This window comes from Pholis gunnellus (genome assembly GCF_910591455.1).
Source record: "Pholis gunnellus genome assembly, chromosome: 10".
Taxonomy (NCBI): domain Eukaryota; kingdom Metazoa; phylum Chordata; class Actinopteri; order Perciformes; family Pholidae; genus Pholis; species Pholis gunnellus.
In genome coordinates this window covers 26625157-26652656 of record NC_136537.1, presented here as the reverse complement: position 1 = coordinate 26652656, position 27500 = coordinate 26625157, and the positions used below count along the sequence as shown (strand labels likewise).

The 27500-nt window shown below is 41.8% G+C and overlaps 3 protein-coding genes across 3 annotated transcripts in view; 2 read left to right on the top strand and 1 right to left on the bottom strand.

Annotated features, from left to right (window-relative positions):
- Nucleotides 1-581, bottom strand: part of tgfbi (transforming growth factor, beta-induced) — a 20926-nt gene extending 20345 nt beyond the window's left edge. The window contains exon 1 of the mRNA XM_079167398.1: nt 315-581. Coding sequence (XP_079023524.1) covers nt 315-427 — 113 coding nt within the window. The 5' untranslated portion in view covers nt 428-581. The remainder of the gene's footprint in view (nt 1-314) is intronic.
- An 8143-nt stretch (nt 582-8724) lies between these two features.
- Nucleotides 8725-19896, top strand: stard15 (StAR-related lipid transfer (START) domain containing 15; the record flags this gene model as incomplete). The annotated part of the gene is made up of 6 exons (XM_079167406.1): nt 8725-8871; nt 18255-18402; nt 18480-18583; nt 19027-19144; nt 19520-19572; nt 19681-19896. The coding sequence occupies 6 exons, from the start codon at nt 8725-8727 to the stop codon at nt 19894-19896; spliced, it is 786 nt and encodes a 261-aa protein (XP_079023532.1).
- Nucleotides 19897-23980: 4084 nt separating this feature from the next.
- Nucleotides 23981-27500, top strand: part of arap3 (ArfGAP with RhoGAP domain, ankyrin repeat and PH domain 3) — a 31597-nt gene continuing 28077 nt past the window's right edge. The window contains exon 1 of the mRNA XM_079167568.1: nt 23981-24113. The gene's annotated coding sequence lies outside the window, so the exon portion shown is untranslated. The remainder of the gene's footprint in view (nt 24114-27500) is intronic.

Sequence of the window (27500 nt, the reverse complement as noted above, 5' to 3'; positions counted from 1 at the left end):
GATTTCTGCATTGATCACATTCCACCTTAATCTGAGCTCAAGTCGAGTGTTAAGGTGGACAGGTAAGATGTATATAACATGTATATAATATATATATATATATATATATATATATATATATATATATATATATATATATATATATATACACATACATAATCCATTATAATTATTATGAACAGAAAACTAAAGGTATTATTCTAAACTATGTGCTAAATGAACGTTAACTCGTTGTGACGTCATTATTATGAATGAAATGAACAAACATGAGGTTCATTATAACATGTTCATAGATATGAAAGCACAGAACTCACCCCTGCAGCCGGCCTCTGATGCGGCTGTGCTGCAGGACCGCCTGGTACGGAGACCGGGCCACGCAGACCGTCAGAACCAGAGAGAGACCCAGAACCAGCACGGAGACCCTCATCTTCAAGGAGACGGAAAATACTCTGATTCTTCTACTTCTTCTCTTTTCTTCTTCTTCTTCTTCTTCTACTTCTTCTTCTTCTCCTTCTTCTTCTACTACTTCTACTTCTTCTGCTTCTTCTTCTTCTTCTGCTTCCTTCTCCGCAGCTGGCAGTGCCTCCGGGATCCGTGAGGGGAGAGACTTATAAACCAGAGAGGAGGAGGAGGAGGAGGAGGAGGAAGGAGGAGGAGGAGAGGAGAACAAACGAACTCCTTCAGTTCAGTAAAATAAGTAAAATTCTATTTAAATTAAATACATTTTAAGCAGCTGAAAAACGAACAAAGAAAGCTGAGCCAGTGTGAGTGTGATTTGTCCTCAACAGGCCACCGTACAGAATAAACTTAAAGCTGCTGTAGTTTGAATTCAAATATTAAAACATGAATCTTTCCTCATGGAACTGTTTCAATATGATTTTAATAAGAAATAACCTCCTTCATTGTTTGTCTCCTGAGACTCTGAAGACAAGAATCATCAGATGTGGGACGGACCGATCCGTCTGAAAGGTCCTGGTCCTGGTCCAATGAGAACCAGACTCCAGCTGAGACTTGATGCTTTTAACAGATTTCCTCTGAGCCGGGTCTCCTGGCTGACCTCAGATCAGTGACTCTGAAGACCTGAAGGACACACAGACCTGGTCTGTCTCTGTCTATAGAGGACTCACAGGGACTCATACAGACCTGGTCTGTCTCTGCAGTATCACGGTATCATCTTACTTGTATCAAAGTACATCTACTCTGTAGTATTATAACTTTTCCAGTAGTAAAACACTAGAGTACTTCTTACTGTAGTAAAACATCAGAGTACTTCTGACTGTAGTTTGTTTAAACTGTTCCACTTTGATTCAGTTCAAGACAGGAACCTGGTTTCATGTAAACATCAGAGATCCAGTCTGTTGTTTACATGATGCTAAAGGGAACCAGATTACTGGACCAGGTCCACAGAAACCAGATTACTGGACCAAACCGACAGTAATGAAGTGAAAGTAAAAACATTTTCAAAGTTTAGTTTCTCTAAGAAGTTCTTCAGAAGTGAAGACGAAACTTAGAATAAAAGAACCTCAAACAATAACATGTAATATTTTGGATCGACAGTTCTTTTGTCTGAAGACAGGAAACATGGACATGTGGTTTCTTTCTTAAAACCTTTGTTTCACTGTTAGATATTCGTGGGTGTCATCAGCATAGAAACGAATAATGATGGAAATATTCAGCCCTGCCCGACCGCAGAGAGGACACGTGGGCCGCCTGTCTGAGGATGAAGAGGTGAAGTCATCTCTCTGAGGATGAAGAGGTGAAGTCATCGCTCTGAGGATGAAGAGGTGAAGTCATCGCTCTGAGGATGAAGAGGTGAAGTCATCTCACTGGATCTGTTAAACTAAGCAGACCTCCTTTTTTTAATCCATGTGCACGTGAGGTGAGGCGAGACATGAGCGGCTGAACGTCATCTCCACCTGAAACCACCTTCATCATTTCACACTGAGGATGAGGAGGAATCCTCTGACTCACTTCACTCCTCTTTCATTAATGTAATAATGACTGAAAAACAGAAGCCCTCTACCTGAAGTTATGTAAGCTAACAGCTAACGGCTAACAGCTAACAGCTAACGGCTAACAGCTAAAAGCTAGTTGACCTGAATGTGTCCGACCTGAACTATTGCCCATTTGACCCTCAGACACCTTTTCCTCTCGTTAAACATTTAAAGGGAGGAAACTATTTCATGTTTATCCTCCTGGAGTTTCAGGTGGACACCACAGTGGACAGAACGAGGAAGGACCTGGTCCGAGGGGGAACCAGGTTGGCATATTGTTTTGGGTGAGTGTGAGTGTGAGTGTGTGTGTGTGTATGTGTGAGTGTGAGTGTGTGAGTGTGTGTGTTTGTGTGTGAGTGTGAGTGTGAGTGTGTGTGAGTGTTTGTGAGTGTGAGTGTGAGTGTTTGTGTGAGTGTGTGTGAGTGTGAGTGTGAGTGTGAGTGAGTGTGTGTGAGTGTTTGTGTGTGTGAGTGTGTGTGAGTGTGAGTGTGTGTGAGTGTTTGTGTGTGTGAGTGTGAGTGTTTGTGAGTGTGTTTATGTGTGAGTGTGTGAGAGTGTGTGTGAGTGTGAGTGTGTGTGAGTGTTTGTGTGTGTGAGTGTGAGTGTGTGAGTGTGAGTGTGAGGGTGTGTGAGTGTGTTTATGTGTGAGTGTGTGAGAGTGTGTGAGTGTGTTTATGTGTGAGTGTGAGTGTGAGTGTGTGTGAGTGTGTTTATGTGTGAGTGTGTGAGAGTGTGTGTGAGTGTGTGTGAGTGTGAGTGTGAGTGTGTGTGAGTGTGTTTATGTGTGAGTGTGTGAGAGTGTGTGTGAGTGTGAGTGTGTGTGAGTGTTTGTGTGTGTGAGTGTGAGTGTGTGAGTGTGAGTGTGAGGGTGTGTGAGTGTGTTTATGTGTGAGTGTGTGAGAGTGTGTGAGTGTGTTTATGTGTGAGTGTGAGTGTGAGTGTGTGTGAGTGTGTTTATGTGTGAGTGTGTGAGAGTGTGTGTGAGTGTGTGTGAGTGTGAGTGTGAGTGTGTGTGAGTGTGTTTATGTGTGAGTGTGTGAGAGTGTGTGTGAGTGTTTGTGTGTGAGAGTGTGTGAGTGTGACCCTGGACGACCAGCTGTCGTTCTCAGCAAACATCTCATCGGTTACACGCTCCTGCAGATTCCTGCTCTACAACATCAGGAGGATTCTCCTCTTCCTCACTGAGGAGACGGAGCAGGTCCTCATCCAGGCTCTGGTCATCTCCCTCCTGGTCTACTGCAGCTCTCTACTTGCCGGAGCCCCGGCGTCGGCCATCAGACCTCTGGAGCTCGTCCAGAAAGCTGCAGCTCGTCTGGTGTTCAATCACCCCAAGTTCTCCCACAACCTCCCTTCTCCGTGCTCTACACTGGCTCCCTGTAAGAGCTCTCATCCAGGTTCAGACTCTGGTGCTAGCCTACAGGTTCAGACTCTGGTGCTAGTCTACAGGTTCAGACTCTGGTGCTAGTCTACAGGTTCAGACTCTGGTGCTAGTCTACAGGTTCAGATTCTGGTGCTAGTCTACAGGTTCAGACTCTGGTGCTAGTCTACAGGTTCAGACTCTGGTGCTAGCCTACAGGTTCAGACTCTGGTGCTAGCCTACAGGTTCAGACTCTGGTGCTAGTCTACAGGTTCAGACTCTGGTGCTAGTCTACAGGTTCAGACTCTGGTGCTAGTCTACAGGTTCAGACTCTGGTGCTAGCCTACAGGTTCAGACTCTGGTGCTAGTCTACAGGTTCAGACTCTGGTTCTAGCCTACAGGTCCAGACTCTGGTGCTAGTCTACAGGTCCAGACTCTGGTGCTAGCCTACAGGTTCAGACTCTGGTTCTAGCCTACAGGTCCAGACTCTGGTGCTAGTCTACAGGTTCAGACTCTGGTTCTAGCCTACAGGTCCAGACTCTGGTTCTAGCCTACAGGTCCAGACTCTGGTGCTAGCCTACAGGTCCAGACTCTGGTGCTAGTCTACAGGTTCAGACTCTGGTTCTAGCCTACAGGTCCAGACTCTGGTTCTAGCCTACAGGTTCAGACTCTGGTGCTAGTCTACAGGTCCAGACTCTGGTGCTAGTCTACAGGTTCAGACTCTGGTGCTAGCCTACAGGTTCAGACTCTGGTGCTAGTCTACAGGTTCAGACTCTGGTGCTAGCCTACAGGTTCAGACTCTGGTGCTAGCCTACAGGTTCAGACTCTGGTGCTAGTCTACAGGTTCAGACTCTGGTGCTAGCCTACAGGTTCAGACTCTGGTGCTAGTCTACAGGTTCAGACTCTGGTGCTAGCCTACAGGTTCAGACTCTGGTGCTAGCCTACAGGTTCAGACTCTGGTGCTAGCCTACAGGTTCAGACTCTGGTGCTAGTCTACAGGTTCAGACTCTGGTGCTAGCCTACAGGTTCAGACTCTGGTGCTAGTCTACAGGTTCAGACTCTGGTGCTAGTCTACAGGGCAGTGAAAGGAACAGCTCCTTCCTGTCTCCAGGCCATGGTCTAGCCCTACACCCCCCCCGACCACTCCGCTCTGCTGCCTCGGGGCGATCGGTTCCCCGTCGCTCAGAGGTCCCTGCGGCCGATGGACCCGGTCTCTGTTCTCTGTCCTGGCCCCACGATGGTGGAATGAACTCCCCACTGACGTCAGGACAGCAGAGTCGCTGCCCATCTTCCATCAGGCTGAAGACTCACCTCTTCATGAAGGTCTACCCTGAGCCTTCCTCTCAGCACTGGTTGTGTTCATGCTCGTGTGTTTCTGTACGTCTGCTCTGGTTTCTGCTCTGAGATGTTTAAAGGAGATGAACTCATGACTTCTGGTGACGAGTAGTTCTCTTGAATACGATGTTGAACACACTGACTGTAAGTCTCTTTGGATAAAAGCGTCTGCTCAATGACTGTAATGTAATGTGTGTGTGTGTGTGTGTGTGTGTGTGTGTGTTCATAGACGTGTTCAGTACGTCATCATGTCGTCGTGAGGAATCTTCTAAATGCAGTTCATGAAAATTAGATAAATGTACTTGTTGAGCTATATCTTTATATGTAATGTATAATAATAATAATATTATTATTACTGATGCATTGACTCATTGTTTTTACGACCTTATAGACTCCTGAGCTGCACTGTAGTCTCATCTATAACAATGAATCATCCTTTAAAAACTAAATCATCTTTGAGTAGAAAAGTACCTCAAATGTGTACAATTTGAAGCTGAAATTAATCTCATTTTCAGAGTAAAGGTATTTGTGTCATTAAGCTGAAGCCAAACTTGTTTTCAGAGTAAAAGTTTTTGTGTCGTGAAGTTGAAGCTGAACAGGTTTCAAAGTAAAAGCACTTGTGACATAACTGGTTTTCAGAGTAAAAGTTGTAATCTTGATCCTGGTACTGGGGTCAGTTGGTTACATCACAACAAACACCAGATAAAAACATGTGAAACATGGAGCAGCATATTCATCCTGTACACCCACATAACAGGACGTTTGTCCAAAAGACGTTTTTAAAAACAAAACACACGTTGAGACATCGTGCATGTAAAGTGTTCCCATTGTAAATAATGAACACTTAGAAGCAGCATAGTACGAGTGAGAGACTCTTTCTGTGGTTGTTTTAGATGCAGAAGTATATATATATATATATATATATATATATATATATACTGATGCCTGCACCTCTATTATGATACCAAGAGTATTCTGAAGGTACAGGCATATCCTCTATTCATGTGTGTGTGTGTGCAGCAGATGGTCTGTAACACACAGAGCTGCTTTGTGTTCAGGAAAAGTTCAGGTTTCCAGCAGATGTTCTCACAGGTCACAGGTCATGAGCAGCTTTCACCCACTGATGTGAAGAGGACACACACACACACACACACAAACTGGTTTCAGGGTGCAGAGCTCCCTCTGCTGGGAACACAGAGGTGGTACTCAGAAGTACTCAGATCCTTTACTTAAGTATAAGTACTAGTAGCCTACATAAATATCCTGCATACAAACTAAAACTACACATATCATCAGCTTATCATTGTTTTTAAATGTAAATTCTGGATCTGCAAAGTAAGATTTTCAGAGTAAAAGTCTCTGTGTAATGGAGTTAAAACTAAACTAGTTTCAGAGTAAAAGTCTCTGTGTCATAGAGTTAAAACTAAACTAATTTCAGAGTAAAAGTCTCTGTGTCATAGAGTTAAAACTAAACTAATTTCAGAGTAAAAGTCTCTGTGTCATAGAGTTAAAACTAAACTAGTTTCAGAGTAAAAGTCTTTGTGTCATAGAGTTAAAACTAAACTAGTTTCAGAGTAAAAGTCTCTGCGTCACAGAGTTAAAACTAAACTAGTTTCAGAGTAAAAGTCTTTGTGTCATAGAGTTAAAACTAAACTAGTTTCAGAGTAAAAGTCTCTGCGTCACAGAGTTAAAACTAAACTAGTTTCAGAGTAAAAGTCTTTGTGTCATAGAGTTAAAACTAAACTAGTTTCAGAGTAAAAGTCTCTGTGTCATAGAGTTAAAACTAAACTAGTTTCAGAGTAAAAGTCTTTGTGTCATAGAGTTAAAACTAAACTAGTTTCAGAGTAAAAGTCTCTGCGTCACAGAGTTAAAACTAAACTAGTTTCAGAGTAAAAGTCTTTGTGTCATAGAGTTAAAACTAAACTAGTTTCAGAGTAAAAGTCTTTGTGTCATAGAGTTAAAACTAAACTAGTTTCAGAGTAAAAGTCTCTGTGTCATAGCTTTAAAACTAAACTAGTTTCAGAGTAAAAGTCTTTGTGTCATAGCTTTAAAACTAAACTAGTTTCAGAGTAAAAGTCTCTGTGTCATAGAGTTAAAACTAAACTAGTTTCAGAGTAAAAGTCTCTGTGTCATAGCTTTAAAACTAAACTAGTTTCAGAGTAAAAGTCTCTGTGTCATAGAGTTAAAACTAAACTAGTTTCAGAGTAAAAGTCTTTGTGTCATAGAGTTAAAACTAAACTAGTTTCAGAGTAAAAGTCTCTGTGTCATAGAGTTAAAACTAAACTAATTTCAGAGTAAAAGTCTCTGTGTCATAGAGTTAAAACTAAACTAGTTTCAGAGTAAAAGTCTTTGTGTCATAGAGTTAAAACTAAACTAGTTTCAGAGTAAAAGTCTTTGTGTCATAGAGTTAAAACTAAACTAGTTTCAGAGTAAAAGTCTCTGTGTCATAGAGTTAAAACTAAACTAGTTTCAGAGTAAAAGTCTCTGTGTCATAGCTTTAAAACTAAACTAGTTTCAGAGTAAAAGTCTCTGTGTCATAGAGTTAAAACTAAACTAATTTCAGAGTAAAAGTCTCTGTGTCATAGAGTTAAAACTAAACTAGTTTCAGAGTAAAAGTCTTTGTGTCATAGAGTTAAAACTAAACTAGTTTCAGAGTAAAAGTCTCTGTGTCATAGAGTTAAAACTAAACTAGTTTCAGAGTAAAAGTCTCTGTGTCATAGAGTTAAAACTAAACTAGTTTCAGAGTAAAAGTCTTTGTGTCATAGAGTTAAAACTAAACTAGTTTCAGAGTAAAAGTCTCTGCGTCACAGAGTTAAAACTAAACTAGTTTCAGAGTAAAAGTCTCTGTGTCATAGAGTTAAAACTAAACTAGTTTCAGAGTAAAAGTCTTTGTGTCATAGCTTTAAAACTAAACTAGTTTCAGAGTAAAAGTCTTTGTGTCATAGAGTTAAAACTAAACTAGTTTCAGAATAAAAGTCTACAATACAATACAACAATACAAAGACAGTTTCTGGAAGCTTCTTCTTCTTCTTCTTCTTCTTCTGTGTTTCTCTGCTGATACCTGATCTGTTGACCATCAGTGTGACTCACACTTTTCCCTCCGCCCACCGCTCCACCTGAACAACAGGTATCAGTTACTGTTACTGGTGCATTCAGCGGCCGTCTGAAATCACATCGCTCAGCTCACAGGTTGTGATTCACATTTCTCTATGGTCTGGAAGTCTGAACCTAAAGGAGGTTTACATCCAAACTGTTTTAGATCTTCAGACGTATTTCACATATTTTCCCAGAACATAAAATAAACTCTGAATCAGTGTTTCAGTGAAATCAATCAAAAGCTAATTATTAAATGAAAACCTCACATGTTTCATGCAGAAGGACCGACTGATGTGAAAATACATCATCTTTCCTCTCTTGTCTAGCATGGGGATGGTTATATTTACAGGAGCCCCTGAAGGCAGCATTCTTTACATCCAACCTGTTACCAGAGATGGTCTATTGAGAGGATGAGTCACTCTACTGATTTATCTCAAGTATTAGTTTATGAGTGTTATTGAAAGGTAGGAAGAATAATACAGAAATCTAAATGTCTATATCATAATATAATTCATAATATTATTATACATATATATTTAATATAAATATAATTTAATAACAATACAAATATATTTAAAATATTCTAGTTTACTGTGTTTGGGTTGATGAAGGCTATTGAGAAGTGAAAACACCGAAACATGGAATAATTCCTCTTGGTTCTGTATCTGTGATGGAGGAGACTCTAGAATATATAATATATAATATATAATATTTGAGAAGATGTCTGTAAATATACAAACACACGGTTTAAAGTGTGGACAGAGGGAGAGCTCTGTGCTCTCTAACCCATCTGTGCAGTGAGGAGGAGGAGGAGGAAGAAGTTCACCTGACAGACAGAAGAGAAGCTGCTGCTGTCATCAGCTCACTCTGCAGGAGCACCTGAACGCCTCTTTGTGTCATTATTATTATTATTACATTTAATAAGCTGTCGTGGTCGCGGAGATGCCGGTGCAGATCCCGGACGACTCGGACTTCTCCTCGTTCAAAGACCAGTGTCTGAGCTGTGACGGATGGGTCAGCCGCTACAATAAAGGAGGAGTGACGGTGTGGTGTCGCGAGGAGGAGAGCCGGACCGTCCAGAAACTCAAGGTGAGCGCTCAGACCTGAACCAGGTCAGACCGGGTCAGACCTGGACCGGCTGCTCTCAGAGCAGGTCTTATCATATTACTCTTGATGTCAAACTTTGAACTGAAGCTTTCAGATGAATGAAGTCGAGCTGCAGGTCGATTCATCGATTAGACTGACAAAATATTTGAGTTTGATTCATTTTAAAGCTCAGAAAAGCCCCAAATACTCAGAATAAAGTTAAAGTTTTAGATTGTTGGTCGAGTAAAACAAACATCTCCTCAGAATTTTATTTTACTATTCTTTTATGAAATATGATATGAATTGAGAAAATATTGATCAGATGAATCAATAATAACCATAATGATCAGATGAATCAAATGAATCAATAATAACCATAATAATCAGATGGAGCCTGAACTAGAAGAAAATCTATATTGAAGGATTCAGCTGAAGATATTAATCATACGATAATAAATAAACTTCACATTAAAATAATAAAATAAATTATTATGAAAATATTATAGATTAAAATAATCCTTCATGCAGCAAAAACGGGTCAAACTAGTGATTTTAAATGTAAACATGAATAAATATTAAAACAGCAGCAATCAATGTGAGGTATTACAGTCAACTCCTCCTTCAGTCAGTATTTAGAGTCTCTGGAGGAACTCATCTGATTGGTTCACTTGAGATGTGATGATGTGAGTAAACAGCTGATCAACGAGGAGTCACCAATCAGATAATCAATAGAAACTCTTATGATGATCTCGTGCTGATGTTGGTCGGAGAGACATTTGAAGACATTTCTTATGTTTTATAAAACCTGACGCAGCGGCCAGACCTATTGGATCGGTGGTTCAAGTCCTGATGTGGACAAAGTAGAGCGGACTGTTAGCTGGAGAGGTACCAGTTCCCTGTGGCCTGGTGGCCTGTAGTCTTGTAGCCTTGTAGCCTGGTGGCCTGTAGTCTTGTAGTCTTGTAGCCCGGTGGTCTGTAGCCTTGTAGTCTTGTAGTCTTCTAGCCTGGTGGCCTGTAGCCTTGTAGTCTTGTAGCCTGGTGGTCTGTAGCCTTGTAGTCTTGTAGTCTTCTAGCCTGGTGGCCTGTAGTCTTGTAGTCTTGTAGTCTTCTAGCCTGGTGGCCTGTAGTCTTGTAGCCTAGTGGCCTGTAGTCTTGTATCCTTGTAGCCTGGTGGCCTGGTGGCTTGTAGTCATGTAGCCTTGTGGCCTGTAGTCTGGTAGCCTTGTTGTCCTGTAGTTCTGTATTCCTGTAGTCATGTAGTCATGTAGTCCTGTAGTCCTGTAGTCATGTAGTCATGTAGTCCTATAGTCATGTAGTCATGTAGTCCTATAGTCATGTAGTCATATAGTCACATATTCCTGTAGTCATGTAGTCCTATAGTCATGTAGTCATGTAGTCCTATAGTCATGTAGTCATGTAGTCATGTAGTCATGTAGTCATGTTGTCCTGTAGTCATGTAGTCATGTAGTCCTATAGTCATGTAGTCCTATAGTCATGTAGTCATGTAGTCATGTAGTCCTATAGTCATGTAGTCCTGTAGTCATGTAGTTATGTAGTTCTATAGTCATGTAGTCATGTAGTCCTATAGTCATGTAGCCCTATAGTCATGTAGTCCTATAGTCATGTAGTCCTATAGTCCTCTAGCCCTATAGTCATGTAGTCCTGTAGTCATGTAGTTATGTAGTTCTATAGTCATGTAGTCATGTAGTCCTATAGTCATGTAGTCCTGTAGTCATGTAGTCCTATAATCATGTAGTCATGTAGTACTGTAGTCATGTAGTTATGTAGTTCTATAGTCATGTAGTCATGTAGTCCTATAGTCCTGTAGTCATGTAGTCATGTAGTCCTATAGTCATGTAGTCCTATAGTCATGTAGTCATGTAGTCATGTAGTCCTATAGTCATGTAGTCCTGTAGTCATGTAGTTATGTAGTTCTATAGTCATGTAGTCATGTAGTCCTATAGTCATGTAGCCCTATAGTCATGTAGTCCTATAGTCATGTAGTCATGTAGTCCTATAGTAATGTAGTCCTGTAGTCCTATAGTCATGTAGTCCTGTAGTCATGTAGTCCTATAGTCATGTAGTCCTATAGTCCTCTAGCCCTATAGTCATGTAGTCCTGTAGTCATGTAGTTATGTAGTTCTATAGTCATGTAGTCATGTAGTCCTATAGTCATGTAGTCCTGTAGTCATGTAGTCCTATAATCATGTAGTCATGTAGTACTGTAGTCATGTAGTTATGTAGTTCTATAGTCATGTAGTCATGTAGTCCTATAGTCATGTAGTCCTATAGTCATGTAGTTCTATAGTCATGTAGTCATGTAGTCCTATAGTCATGTAGTCCTATAGTCATGTAGTCCTGTAGTCATGTAGTCCTATAGTCATGTAGTCCTGTAGTCCTGTAGTCATGTAGCCCTATAGTCATGTAGTCCTATAGTCATGTAGTCCTGTAGTCCTATAGTCATGTAGTCCTGTAGTCATGTAGTTATGTAGTTCTATAGTCATGTAGTCATGTAGTCATGTAGTCCTGTAGTCATGTAGTTATGTAGTTCTATAGTCATGTAGTCATGTAGTCATGTAGTCCTGTAGTCATGTAGTCCTATAGTCATGTAGTCATGTAGTCCTCTAGCCCTATAGTCATGTAGTCATGTAGTCCTATAGTCATGTAGTCCTGTAGTCCTGTAGTCATGTAGCCCTATAGTCATGTAGTCATGTAGTCCTGTAGTCCTGTAGTCATGTAGTCCTATAGTCATGTAGTCCTGTAGTCATGTAGTCCTATAGTCATGTAGTCATGTAGTCATGTAGTCCTATAGTCATGTAGTCCTGTAGTCATGTAGTCCTATAGTCATGTAGTCCTGTTGTCCTGTAGTCATGTAGCCCTATAGTCATGTAGTCATGTAGTCCTGTAGTCCTGTAGTCATGTAGTCCTATAGTCATGTAGTCCTGTAGTCATGTAGTCATGTAGTCCTGTAGTCCTGTAGTCATGTAGTCCTATAGTCATGTAGTCATGTAGTCATGTAGTCCTATAGTCATGTAGTCATGTAGTCATGTAGTCTTGTAGCCCTATAGACATGTAGTCATGTAGTCCTATAGTCATGTAGTCCTATAGTCATGTAGTCATGTAGTCATGTAGCCCTATAGTCATGTAGTCATGTAGTCATGTAGTCCTATAGTCATGTAGTCATGTAGCCCTATAGTCATGTAGTCATGTAGTCCTATTGTCATGTAGTCATGTAGTCCTATAGTCATGTAGCCCTATAGTCATGTAGCCCTATAGTCATGTAGTCATGTAGTCCTGTAGTCCTGTAGTCATGTAGTCATGTAGTCATGTAGTCATGTAGTCCTGTAGTCATGTAGTCATGTAGTCCTATAGTCATGTAGTCATGTAGTCATGTAGTCCTGTAGTCATGTAGTCCTGTAGTCATGTAGTCCTGTAGTCCTATAGTCCTGTAGTCATGTAGTCCTGTAGTCATGTAGCCCTATAGTCATGTAGTCATGTAGTCCTATTGTCATGTAGTCATGTAGTCCTGTAGTCATGTAGTCATGTAGTCATGTAGTCATGTAGTCCTGTAGTCATGTAGTCATGTAGCCCTATAGTCATGTAGTCATGTAGCCCTATAGTCATGTAGTCATGTAGTCATGTAGTTCTATAGTCATGTAGCCCTATAGTCATGTAGTCCTGTAGTCCTGTAGTTCTATAGTCATGTAGTCCTGTAGTCATGTAGCCATGTAGTCCTGTAGTTGTAGTTATGTAATTGTGTAGTTCTGTAGTTCTGCCGTTCTGTAGTTCTGTAGTCCTCTAGCCCTTTAGTACTGTCACCTCCTGCAGGGCAAAATCAAACCACCGCTCAACATCATCGTGCTGAAAAATTCAGAGCGGAAAGGAAAACGTTTGACTGGAAACTTGAGGACTGAGACAAGAACAGAAACCGGTTCACTTTACAGGTTCAGTTACTTTACTGGACTATTTCCTGTTTGGATCCTTCTCGTCCATATACATATATTTAATAATATGACAGCTGAGTTACTGTGCTCAGGTTCCTCATGAGGGGTCATGTTGCTGCTGGATGTGGAACCACGTCATCAGATAAAAAACCGTGTTTATGAACCTTTTCCTCAGGTCACGTCCTCAAAATCAAGGAAGAAGTTAGTTGTAAAGAGAAGATCAGTCAAAATTGTATCACAGCACCACCTAATGGTCCTTCGAGGAACTGCAGCTGCAGACACTCCTGGTTATTTAGCATCAGTTTGCAACTGTAACAGTTCAGTAGTGTCACGACGCTCTGTGACGTCACAAAATACATATGAACATATATTTTTGTGTTTCATGGACTCTCACAATAATATAAGGCATAATAATAATACAATAATACAGAGATTAAGTTTGGCTTCAGACCAGAAGGTCCTTTATGAATCCCAAACTCGAAACAGACTCTAGATTCTCTTTTTATAAACAGTATATATACGTTAAACATATAAATATGTCTAAATGTTTAATTAGTGATTTTATAATTGATGACCACAGGAAGTCACTGTGGACACAACACACACGCACTGATACAGAAGCACAGCTGACGACGACGACGACGACGACGATGTTAATAATTCACTAAGCCTTTTGGGAGCAGCAAGGCGCTTCTTCTCACACATGAATAATTAAAGTCTGGAGCTGAGGACTCCAACAGGCTCACCTGTAGACATCCAGTAGACATTCTGTAGACATCCTGTTGACAGGTTCACCTGTAGACATCCTGTAGACGGGTTCACCTGTAGACATCCTGTAGACATCCTGTAGACAGGCTCACCTGTAGACATCCTGTAGACGGGTTCACCTGTAGACATCCTGTTAACAGGTTCACCTGTAGACATCCTGTAGACATCCTGTAGACAGGTTCATCTGTTGACATCCTGTTGACATCCTGTTGACAGGCTCATCTGTAGACATCCTGTAGACAGGTTCACCTGTAGACATCCTGTTGACATCCTGTAGACAGGCTCATCTGTAGACATCCTGTAGACAGGTTCACCTGTAGACATCCTGTAGACAGGCTCACCTGTAGACATCCTGTAGACAGGTTCATCTGTAGACATCCTGTAGACATCCTGTAGACAGGTTCACCTGTAGACATCCTGTAGACATCCTGTAGACATCCTGTAGACATCCTGTAGACAGGTTCATCTGTAGTCATCCTGTTGACAGGCTCACCTGTAGACATCCTGTAGACAGGCTCATCTGTAGACATTCTGTAGACGGGTTCACCTGTAGACATCCTGTTGACAGGCTCACCTGTAGACATGCTGTAGACATCCTGTAGACAGGTTCATCTGTAGACATCCTGTAGACAGGTTCACCTGTAGACATCCTGTAGACAGGTTCACCTGTAGACATCCTGTAGACATCCTGTAGACAGGTTCACCTGTAGACATCCTGTAGACAGGTTCACCTGTAGACATCCTGTAGACAGCCTGTTGACAGGCTCACCTGTAGACATGCTGTAGACAGGTTCACCTGTAGACATCCTGTTGACAGGCTCATCTGTAGACATTCTGTAGACGGGTTCACCTGTAGACATCCTGTAGACAGGTTCACCTGTAGACATCCTGTAGACAGCCTGTTGACAGGCTCATCTGTAGACATTCTGTAGACGGGTTCACCTGTAGACATCCTGTTGACAGGCTCACCTGTAGACATGCTGTAGACATCCTGTAGACAGGTTCATCTGTAGACATCCTGTAGACAGGTTCACCTGTAGACATCCTGTAGACAGGCTCACCTGTAGACATGCTGTAGACAGGTTCACCTGTAGACATCCTGTTGACAGGCTCATCTGTAGACATTCTGTAGACGGGTTCACCTGTAGACATCCTGTAGACAGGTTCACCTGTAGACATCCTGTAGACAGCCTGTTGACAGGCTCACCTGTAGACATGCTGTAGACAGGTTCACCTGTAGACATCCTGTTGACAGGCTCATCTGTAGACATTCTGTAGACGGGTTCACCTGTAGACATCCTGTAGACAGGTTCATCTGTAGACATCCTGTAGACAGGTTCACCTGTAGACATCCTGTAGACAGGTTCACCTGTAGACATCCTGTAGACAGGTTCACCTGTAGACATCCTGTAGACAGGTTCACCTGTAGACATCCTGTAGACAGGTTCACCTGTAGACATCCTGTAGATAGGTTCACCTGTAGACATCCTGTAGACGGGTTCATCTGTAGACATCCTGTAGACAGGTTCACCTGTAGACATCCTGTAGACGGGTTCATCTGTAGACATCCTGTAGACAGGTTCACCTGTAGACATCCTGTAGACATCCTGTAGACAGGTTCACCTGTAGACATCCTGTAGACAGGTTCATCTGTAGACATCCTGTAGACATCCTGTAGACAGGTTCACCTGTAGACATCCTGTAGATAGGTTCATCTGTAGACATCCTGTAGACAGGTTCACCTGTAGACATCCTGTAGACAGGTTCACCTGTAGACATCCTGTAGACAGGTTCACCTGTAGACATCCTGTAGACATCCTGTAGACAGGCTCATCTGTAGACATCCTGTAGACATCCTGTAGACAGGTTCACCTGTAGACATCCTGTAGACATCCTGTAGACAGGCTCATCTGTAGACATCCTGTAGACAGCCTGTAGACTCACCTGTCTACAGGCTACAGGGCTGTATGACAGGAAAATATGAAACATTATTCCATATAATATAATAACCTCAGAATTACATCTCTGCTCTTTACAGATGATGTGATCATCTTATATTGTTTCATATTGCTCTATATCATTTTATATTGCTTTATATTGCTTCCTATCGTTTTATATTGATTTATATTGTTTCATATTTTTTCACATTTTTTCATATTGAGCAGGTGTAGAGATAGAAAGACAGGAGACAGTGCGTGTTTAGCATCAGTTAGCATTGGAGCTATCTGTTGTCATCTTTAAAGTCCTGACTACAGGATGAACTGAGTTTATTACAGAACAACATACTTCATGTAAATCATAAAGACGAGTCAAAGTGTTGCAAGATAGATTATTTATCTTTTAAAGAAGCTAGGCTAGCAGTTTCCTCCTGCTTCCAGTATTTGTGCTAAGCTAGGCTAGAAGTGTCCCTTTGAGCTTCTCATCTGACCGAAGATGGAAAACAAGATGTTGTAGTTTTATATCATCAGCGTCATATTCTTTATTCTTTATTTCATCAAATACTAAATGAAGTGTAATAAAGGCGTGACTTCTTGACCTCAGAGATAACTGAAGTCTGAGGAAGGATGATGTGAAGTCTGAGTGACACACAAAGACTTCATGAAAGATTCACTCTGCAGCTGATTGAGTTACACGGAGAGCTTCATGATATCTGATGACTGGAGGCTCAGTGGAGCGACACTGCTGTGAGATCACAGCAGTGGAAAACAGTGACGTGCGACAGCTCTGTTTTCAACCTGTCTGTCTGTTTCGTAGCGAGACCTCTAAAACAAGTCAGACTGATAAGATCTGAGCAGGAAAGGGAAGCTTTGCTGATGAGGTTCCTCTGAGCAAGGCATCGTATGATCAATGTCTCTTCTACCAAACCCTAACAGGGAGACAACCAATCCCTGCACGTTATTAATAAAAGTCGAACATGAATCAGAAGTGAATTCCTGACGTCGTCTCCATCCGTTCAGCTTCAAACAAATCAGAGTTTCTGCTGAAAACAACGACTGAGAGACAAAAAGTGTAGAAAAGCTTTAGACTGAATGAGCAGCAGGTCTGTAGGGAGACCAGGTCAGGTGACCTCTGGTGGACAGGTGAGGAATTGAGGAATGACAGTGTCAGCAGGCTCGTTTGTTGGCAACGGTTATTGTACTTTACCTATTATTGGGTTTTTAGTGTGTATTTGTGGATATTGTGTATCTCTTAAAGATTGACTGAACATTGAAGGCTGATGGGAGTCAGAACTGCTTCTAGCACAACAAACCAAACTCCAACAAACAGTTATTTTTCCAGAGTAACGAGAACAAAAGATGAAATAATAACTAAGCCTTTATCACTATTATTATCATCAATATTAATATTACTATTATCTAGTAATTAAAGTGACAGATCCATGAAGCAGCAGGTTTGTCTTCATGTCTCAGACTGAAGGATGAAGGACCTTCAAACATTCAAACGTCCCACACAGACAGAGCTCTGAATGATGTCTGTGTTTCTCTGAGGAGAAAAGCTTCCAGCTGATTTAAGGCTCAATAAAAACCAACAGCTCAGACATTAAATCCTCTCAAGGACACAGTCGTTATCTCACATGGTGACGAGCTGTGAACATTATGAAACCTACCAGAAATATATATTTATATACTGTATATATCATAGTCATGTATGAAATCAGATGTTCTCCTGCTCAAATATCTAGCTTGGTGTAGTAACTAATCTCACTAATTAACATTATGTGTAATTATGAATGATTAATATGAATAAGAGTTTTCTTTCATTTCAAAGCTGTCCATTCTATAAAATACGTTAGGATTCAGTCAGTAAAACGTGACAGAACATGTTGATGGTGGTTCTTTACATTATGATGTTCTGCATGTTGTCATTGTTAGCAGTAGAACAGCAAGAAGTCCTGTTATGATCTTCACCTTTTGATCCACATAACGTCAGGTTCAGACTTCACAACACCAGCTTGAGAGGACGTTTTTAGCTATACCTATTTAAGAAATGTGCCATAATTCATATAATATATATCCCACAAAGTTATTTTGTATGTAATCATGAACCAGGAACCTAACTAAGCAGTTTAGTTGTCTGAACCTAACTAAGCAGTTTAGTTGTCTGAACCTAACTAAATAGTTTAGTTGTCTGAACCTAACTAAGCAGTTTAGTTGTCTGAACCTAACTAAATAGTTTAGTTGTCTGAACCTAACTAAGCAGTTTAGTTGTCTGAACCTAACTAAGCAGTTTAGTTGTCTGAACCTAACTAAGCAGTTTAGTTGTCTGAACCTAACTAAATAGTTTAGTTGTCTAAACTTAACTGAATAGTTTTGTCATCTCAACCTAAAGGAAACTATGATGCTTGCTTGTCTGATCCAATAAGCAGCCTCAGACCTGCAGTGTGTCTCCCTGCAGTTCCTCTGATGTCCACCAGATGCTGCTGTGATCAAACATTGAGCAGATTCACTGAGCAGACGGTCAGAATCAGTGCTGATCCTGAACGTCTCTTTCTGTGCTGAATAAAAAAAACATTATGATGATGATGATCTGCTTGTATCGTGATTCGTGAGATCAACCTGCTGGCTGGAGCTTTAAACCATCATCTACATTTTATCTGATGAGGAGGAGGCAGGTGACAGACCTGGAGCTAGTGAGACGACATTGTAGTGAAGTGTCTCTGTCTCTGTGTCTCAGATGAGGATAGTGTGTAAAGACGTGACGGCAGAGACGCTGTACGATGTCCTCCACGACACGAGCTACCGCAAAAAGTGGGACACCAACATGATCGACACGTACGACATCGGGAAGCTGACGGCCAACGCAGACGTGGGATATTACTCCTGTCAGTTCTCTATGACTGTTGGGTTCATAGTTTCTAGATGTTTCTTCTGTCTATTAATGTGCGTGTGTTGTTTGAAGGGAAATGTCCGAGTCCTCTCAAGAACAGAGACTTTGTGACCATGAGATCTTGGCTTCCTCTCGGCAACGACTACCTGATCATCAACTACTCCGTTAAACATCCGGTGAGCTTTTACATCGTCTTCTTCTCAGAGATTACATTTTTTTTGAGAATCAATATTATTGAACAGAACCTTTCCAGTCTCTTCAGTTTGTCTGCTGGACAGTAAAGTTTCTGCTGCTTCTGGTTTCTAAAATAAAGTATTCCTCTTCCAGCTCTGTGCTCCATATGTGGAGGTCTGAGCAGAAAAATGAGACGGTTGCATGAAAGACTGTAGAGTCTGGAGATCACTGGATTAAGAGTACTGGTGCAGGTTTTATAAATGTTCAGAACTGAAACTTGGTCAAAAGATAAGAACCAGGTTGTAATTGTCAGATGTGTGTCTGTCTGCAGCATAAGGTTCATGTTCAGCAGATGTTTCCTGATGTTTGAAGATCCTGCGAATTAGAAGTCTCTGAATGAACCAGTGAGCTGGTCCTTTAAAGTTCTCTTCCTGGGTCTCCTCAGCAACATCCTCCCAAGAAGGACTACGTCCGAGCAGTGTCCCTGTTGACCGGATACCTGATCCAGTCCAACGGAGCCAGCTGCTCCACCCTCTACTACCTGACCCAGATGGACCCGCGAGGTGAGATAAATAGTCTAGTCGATAAATACCCAGTAAAACCATTGGGATGTCTGTCTGTGTGTGAGTGTTATATTCAAAGTAAACCTCTCTGCTTATTAGCACGTCTTTTAAAATGTTGTGATGGCATCAACGTAACTCTTTACAGAAAAGCTGGTCCCTCAAACTGTCCTAGTCCTAAATCTTTACTCTCTAAAAATGTCTCCCGCCTTCTAAAAATGTCTTCACTCTCTAAAAAAGAAATGTCTTCACTTTCGTCATCACCTCGATGATGTTAGATTGATGTCATGTTTTTTGTCGATTGGACATATCGGTCCTCACAGAGACAGAAGACTCCAGAGAGTCTCTAACGTCCCCCGTTGTCCCGTCTGTCTACAGGTTCGTTACCAAAGTGGGTGGTCAACCGAGTGTCTCAGTTTGTGGCTCCAAAGGTATAGAAGTCTTCCTTTATATAAATATAAATATAAACCAGCTCTGTCTCGTCCTCACACGTGTCTCTCGTCCTCACACGTGTCCTCGCTGCGTCTCTGTCTTCTCAGGCGATGAGGAAGATCTACAAGGCATCTCTAAAGTACCCGGACTGGAAGAGGAAGCACAACCCGAGCCTGAAGCCGTGGATGTTCCCGGAGCAGAACGCGCTGCCGTGCATCAGCGTGTCGGAGCTGAACGTCCAGAGAGCCGACTCTCTGGAGAACATCGACGAGAGCGGCCTGAGCGAGGACAAGACGCACCACAGCGAGGACGAGGAGACTTAAGAGGACTCCCGGTCTCACTTCCTGTTTGTTGGTCTCACTGATGAGAGCCCACAGACTGCTTCTTCTTCTGTTGTTTTACACCAACATGCTCAGTGTTACTCCCATTACTCCAGATCAATAAAGACACCTGGTCAGGTGAGACAGAGATGATGTCATCATTCAAGATGTCCTGCTCAGGTTAAAGGCTGAAGACACGTCACCAAAACAGCCACAAATCATGTTTATTGTCGATCGGTCTACATTCATTGATTATGAAATGTGAGAAAGATTAAAGTGAAGGAAAAAGTCTGGTAGCCACGATGCAAAAGATAGTTTATGATTTACCAACGTTTCAGACACAGGTGTGTTCAATCATAAGGGGGCGTGTCCACAATCCAAATCGATACAATGTGGGAGGAGCTTATACCCTCTTCAGGAATTTAAAAATCACATTTAAAGGAACGGTTTGATCAAGAAAAAAATAAAGGTTGTAAATGTCAAAAACAGACGATATCATGAATATATTATTATTATTATTATATATAAAATACCTCAGGTTCCACCAAACAATGTTTTTTTCTAATGCATTTCTCATATTCTTATTGTGTGTATTATAAATCTACCTGAGATATTCTGTCGAGTAATAAGTCTCTTTTTCTAGGAACCAAACTAGATCCCTGAAGAACGTTGGTAAATGATGAATTCATGAACTATCTTTTTAGACCATTGTTCCTTTAGTCGTCACATCACTGGTGTTCAACCTCTCTCATCAGGACACACTGTTGAAAACAATGTTTCAAACTAAAATAGTGAAATAGTTTGATTAATTATCTGTTGCAGCTCAGTAGAGATACATTGTCAAACACGGTTAATAACAATAGAAACATTACAATATAATAATATTATTATTATTATACATTACATATAAAGATATAGCTCAACAAGTACATTTATCTAATTTTCATGAACTGCATTTAGAAGATTCCTCACGACGACATGATGACGTACTGAACACGTCTATGAACACACACACACACACACACACACACACACACACATTACATTACAGTCATTGAGCAGACGCTTTTATCCAAAGAGACTTACAGTCAGTGTGTTCAACATAGTATTCAAGAGAACTACTCGTCACCAGAAGTCATGAGTTCATCTCCTTTAAACATCTCAGAGCAGAAACCAGAGCAGACGTACAGAAACACACGAGCATGAACACAACCAGTGCTGAGAGGAAGGCTCAGGGTAGAGCTTCATGAAGAGGTGAGTCTTCAGCCTGATGGAAGATGGGCAGCGACTCTGCTGTCCTGACGTCAGTGGGGAGTTCATTCCACCATCGTGGGGCCAGGACAGAGAACAGAGACCGGGTCCATCGGCCGCAGGGACCTCTGAGCGACGGGGAACCGATCGCCCCGAGGCAGCAGAGCCAAGTGGTCGGGGGGGTGTAGGGCTAGACCATGGCCTGGAGACAGGAAGGAGCTGTTCCTTTCACTGCCCTGTAGGCTAGCACCAGAGTCTGGACCTGTAGACTAGCACCAGAGTCTGAACCTGTAGACTAGCACCAGAGTCTGAACCTGTAGACTAGCACCAGAGTCTGAACCTGTAGGCTAGCACCAGAGTCTGAACCTGTAGGCTAGCACCAGAGTCTGAACCTGTAGACTAGCACCAGAGTCTGAACCTGTAGACTAGCACCAGAGTCTGAACCTGTAGACTAGCACCAGAGTCTGAACCTGTAGACTAGCACCAGAGTCTGAACCTGTAGGCTAGCACCAGAGTCTGAACCTGTAGACTAGCACCAGAGTCTGAACCTGTAGACTAGCACCAGAGTCTGAACCTGTAGACTAGCACCAGAGTCTGAACCTGTAGACTAGCACCAGAGCCTGAACCTGTAGGCTAGCACCAGAGTCTGAACCTGTAGGCTAGCACCAGAGTCTGAACCTGTAGGCTAGCACCAGAGTCTGAACCTGTAGGCTAGCACCAGAGTCTGAACCTGTAGGCTAGCACCAGAGTCTGAACCTGTAGACTAGCACCAGAGTCTGAACCTGTAGACTAGCACCAGAGTCTGAACCTGTAGACTAGCACCAGAGTCTGAACCTGTAGACTAGCACCAGAGTCTGAACCTGTAGACTAGCACCAGAGCCTGAACCTGTAGACTAGCACCAGAGTCTGAACCTGTAGACTAGCACCAGAGTCTGAACCTGTAGGCTAGCACCAGAGTCTGAACCTGTAGGCTAGCACCAGAGTCTGAACCTGTAGACTAGCACCAGAGTCTGAACCTGTAGACTAGCACCAGAGTCTGAACCTGTAGACTAGCACCAGAGTCTGAACCTGTAGACTAGCACCAGAGCCTGAACCTGTAGACTAGCACCAGAGCCTGAACCTGTAGACTAGCACCAGAGTCTGAACCTGTAGACTAGCACCAGAGTCTGAACCTGTAGACTAGCACCAGAGTCTGAACCTGTAGGCTAGCACCAGAGTCTGAACCTGTAGACTAGCACCAGAGTCTGAACCTGTAGGCTAGCACCAGAGCCTGAACCTGTAGGCTAGCACCAGAGTCTGAACCTGTAGGCTAGCACCAGAGTCTGAACCTGTAGGCTAGCACCAGAGTCTGAACCTGTAGACTAGCACCAGAGTCTGAACCTGTAGACTAGCACCAGAGTCTGAACCTGTAGACTAATACAGGTTTAATGCAGTCTAACTGGTTTAATGCAGTCTAACACTGGTTTAATGCAGTCTAACACTGGTTTAATGCAGTCTAACACTGGTTTAATGCAGTCTAACACTGGTTTAATGCAGTTTAAGAGGTCTAACTAAACGTGAGATGAAGAGCTCGTTGGACCAGTGAAGACGTCTGCAGCTCCATCAGCTCTCTGAATGTGTTGCAGAGTTCCTGCAGGCGGCTGCTGAGGGCGTTTTTCCTGCAGTGATGAGGAAGCTTTACGTGCCACTGCTTCCTTCTTCTTTGGTGCATAAAAAAAAGCAGCTGGTCTCCGGATCCTCTCTGTATTGTCTCAGGCACTTCCTGTTTCCTGTCTGCAGAGCTGTGATTGTTGTTTGGCTTCTTATTCTGCTCACAGAGGACAGGACGTCCACTTCCTCCCTCGCTGCTGTCCACCCAGGTACAAGTACAACAGTGAAGTATTAGTATGAGAAACTCCAGAAGAGTTCATGTCTACAGACCATAATATCACCACGGTGACCTGAACAGTGAGTTGTCTGCGTGTCGTTGGTTGAGCAGTTTGAGGGAGTTTTGTGTTTTAAGGTCAGTGAGTGAAAGCAGAGATTAGATCTGAGGAGGATTAACGGATTAAACTTCCATCAAGCAGTTCATTTCACTCCATCAGCAGCTTTTATATTCCTCACAGGCTCAAACTGTCTCAATTATCCAATGAGAGCACAGAGGCCTCCACAGGAAACTGCACATTACAACACAGAACTTCAAAGTAAAACGGCTCAACAACTTGTTTCATAAACAGTAAAAATCAGAAATATGTTTAGAATTCAAGACCTCATAATAAAGAGAGTTATACACACTCTATAACTATAACTTATTGTTCATATTAGTTTGTTTGTCTCTGTCTGTGATCATTGATGTCAATGAAGTACACTTTATTATTTAAATAAATTGGAAGAATGAGCACATTTATATGATTTCCTATGATTTCGATTTATTTAATTGATTGACAACACTTCTTAAATCATTATTCTGTATTTTGTTATATATTTTCATATATTTATCAGTATGTTGTATTATTTTACTCACTGATTGATCTTTTAAAATCATTATTATATAATTGATAGATCATTAATTCACATAAAGGAAACATATCTTTACCTTAAATATCTAGTTATTTTATTATAATAATAATAATAATAATAATAATAATAATAATAATAATAACAACAATTACTGATTTGATTGTGGGTTGTTATAACTGGAACATCAATATGGATGTTATTGGGTGGGGCGGAAGTTTGTTTACTTGAAAACCTTTATTTTGAAACGGAAGCAGCGTCCGTTACTACGCTGTGTAACTTGATGTTTCTCCTCCCAGAGCTCGTGTGACGGAGAGCAACTCCGGACTTCACTGGTTCACTTACCGGGACAGAGACCTGCACACTCCAGAAACCAGACCAGGACAGAGACCAGAAACCGGACCAGGACAGAGACCAGAAACCGGACCAGGACAGAGACTAGAAACCAGACCAGAAACCGGAGCGGATCAGAGGTGAGACACTTTAAATGTTTGGTCTCAGGCTGAAGTGAGTCTTTGAGTCCTGCAGGAAGCAGCTCGTCCTATTGTCGGTTCTGACAGAGTCCCGATAGAGTCCTGGTCCTGCAGGTCCTGGTCCTGACAGAGTCTTGGTCCTGCAGAGTCCTGACAGAGTCCTGGTCCTGCAGAGTCCTGGTCCTGCAGGTCCTGGTCCTGACAGAGTCTTGGTCCTGCAGAGTCCTGACAGAGTCCTGGTCCTGACAGAGTCCTGGTCCTGCAGAGTTCTGGTCCTGACAGAGTCCTGGTCCTGCAGGTCCTGGTCCTGACAGAGTCTTGGTCCTGCAGAGTCCTGACAGAGTCCTGGTCCTGACAGAGTCCTGGTCCTGCAGGTCCTGGTCCTGTGAGTCTCTCCTTCTGTTGAGGTTTTTTGGGTGAACTGGAGACAGACTTTGAGGTGAGACTGAATGATTCAGAGAGGAGCCATTGAATGTGTTGATAGTATGATTATTATAATTATTATTAACATCTTTATGATCATACCTGTCATAATGATCCCGCGCTGCAGGTTCATCCGGTTCTGGATCTGGATCTGGTCTCTCTGACACCAGCTACTGGTTCTGGTGGTCTGCTCCCAGCAGGGTGCATCTGCAGCTCTGGTTTTATTTTCCATAAATCCAGAGATGACTATGATGTAACCAGCGTGTCATGATGAAGATGAAGACGTGTGTTTTCATTTAGATCATTAGAACATTCGGTCACATTATGTTTCATATTTCAGTAAACTGACTCAAACAAACATGAAGTGTGACCTTCACAAGGTCGATGATTTATTAATGAAAATAGAATAAAACAAATTTCAACTCTTAAATTAATTAAATATTAATAAATAAAACACTTCAGTGAGATGCTCAGAACAAGACTACATTCATAGTACCAGACTACACTCATAGTACCAGACTACAATCATAGTACCAGACTACATTCATAGTACCAGACTACACTCATAGTACCAGACTACAATCATAGTACCAGACTACAATCATAGTACCAGACTACACTCATAGTACCAGACTACAATCATAGTACCAGACTACACTCATAGTACCAGACTACATTCATAGTACCAGACTACAATCATAGTACCAGACTACACTCATAGTACCAGACTACATTCATAGTACCAGACTACACTCATAGTACCAGACTACAATCATAGTACCAGACTACAATCATAGTACCAGACTACACTCATAGTACCAGACTACATTCATAGTACCAGACTACACTCATAGTACCAGACTACAATCATAGTACCAGACTACAATCATAGTACCAGACTACACTCATAGTACCAGACTACATTCATAGTACCAGACTACAATCATAGTACCAGACTACATTCATAGTACCAGACTACAATCATAGTACCAGACTACAATCATAGTACCAGACTACAATCATAGTACCAGACTACACTCATAGTACCAGACTACATTCATAGTACCAGACTACAATCATAGTACCAGACTACATTCATAGTACCAGACTACAATCATAGTACCAGACTACATTCATAGTACCAGACTACAATCATAGTACCAGACTACATTCATAGTACCAGACTACATTCATAGTACCAGACTACAATCATAGTACCAGACTACATTCATAGTACCAGACTACAATCATAGTACCAGACTACATTCATAGTACCAGACTACAATCATAGTACCAGACTACATTCATAGTACCAGACTACAATCATAGTACCAGACTACAATCATAGTACCAGACTACAATCATAGTACCAGACTACAATCATAGTACCAGACTACACTCATAGTACCAGACTACATTCATAGTACCAGACTACAATCATAGTACCAGACTACATTCATAGTACCAGACTACATTCATAGTACCAGACTACAATCATAGTACCAGACTACAATCATAGTACCAGACTACACTCATAGTACCAGACTACATTCATAGTACCAGACTACAATCATAGTACCAGACTACAATCATAGTACCAGACTACACTCATAGTACCAGACTACAATCATAGTACCAGACTACATTCATAGTACCAGACTACATTCATAGTACCAGACTACAATCATAGTACCAGACTACATTCATAGTACCAGACTACATTCATAGTACCAGACTACACTCATAGTACCAGACTACATTCATAGTACCAGACTACAATCATAGTACCAGACTACATTCATAGTACCAGACTACATTCATAGTACCAGACTACAATCATAGTACCAGACTACACTCATAGTACCAGACTACATTCATAGTACCAGACTACACTCATAGTACCAGACTACAATCATAGTACCAGACTACATTCATAGTACCAGACTACATTCATAGTACCAGACTACAATCATAGTACCAGACTACACTCATAGTACCAGACTACAATCATAGTACCAGACTACACTCATAGTACCAGACTACATTCATAGTACCAGACTACACTCATAGTACCAGACTACACTCATAGTACCAGACTACACTCATAGTACCAGACTACATTCATAGTACCAGACTACACTCATAGTACCAGACTACAATCATAGTACCAGACTACACTCATAGTACCAGACTACACTCATAGTACCAGACTACAATCATAGTACCAGACTACATTCATAGTACCAGACTACATTCATAGTACCAGACTACACTCATAGTACCAGACTACAATCATAGTACCAGACTACACTCATAGTACCAGACTACATTCATAGTACCAGACTACACTCATAGTACCAGACTACACTCATAGTACCAGACTACAATCATAGTACCAGACTACACTCATAGTACCAGACTACACTCATAGTACCAGACTACAATCATAGTACCAGACTACAATCATAGTACCAGACTACATTCCAGAGGTGGGCCGTCAGGGCCTGCAAAGCCTTCTCTGCTGGTCTAAACAGAATCACAACGTTAGAGCTATTTTATAATTTAATAATGTTTCTTAAATACACTACATGTATTATAATTTATATAAATATTTGTCCCATTATCTTATGTTCTCATTGCACAGCTACTGTGCTCCTCAGCTGCTCTGCTTCAGTGCAGCTTGTTTTAAGTAGAGCTTTGATCCAATCAGAGTTCACCTCTGTGTCTCTAGGTAGAAGAGAGGCCCCAGGCCTGCAGACTCACCAGTGAATCCATGTGCAGGTTAAGTGAATGGGGACGATGTTGTTGATCGTCATAGTGTTCAACCAATCAGATCTTTAGTTTGACATGGTGGGCGTATTCTTTGACGTGTCAGAGCTGCTAGCTGGCCTACAGCTACGTGATTGGTCAGTGGGCTAGCGTGACATGTTGGGCGGTGACGATCCCAACATCTGCTGCCTCTGT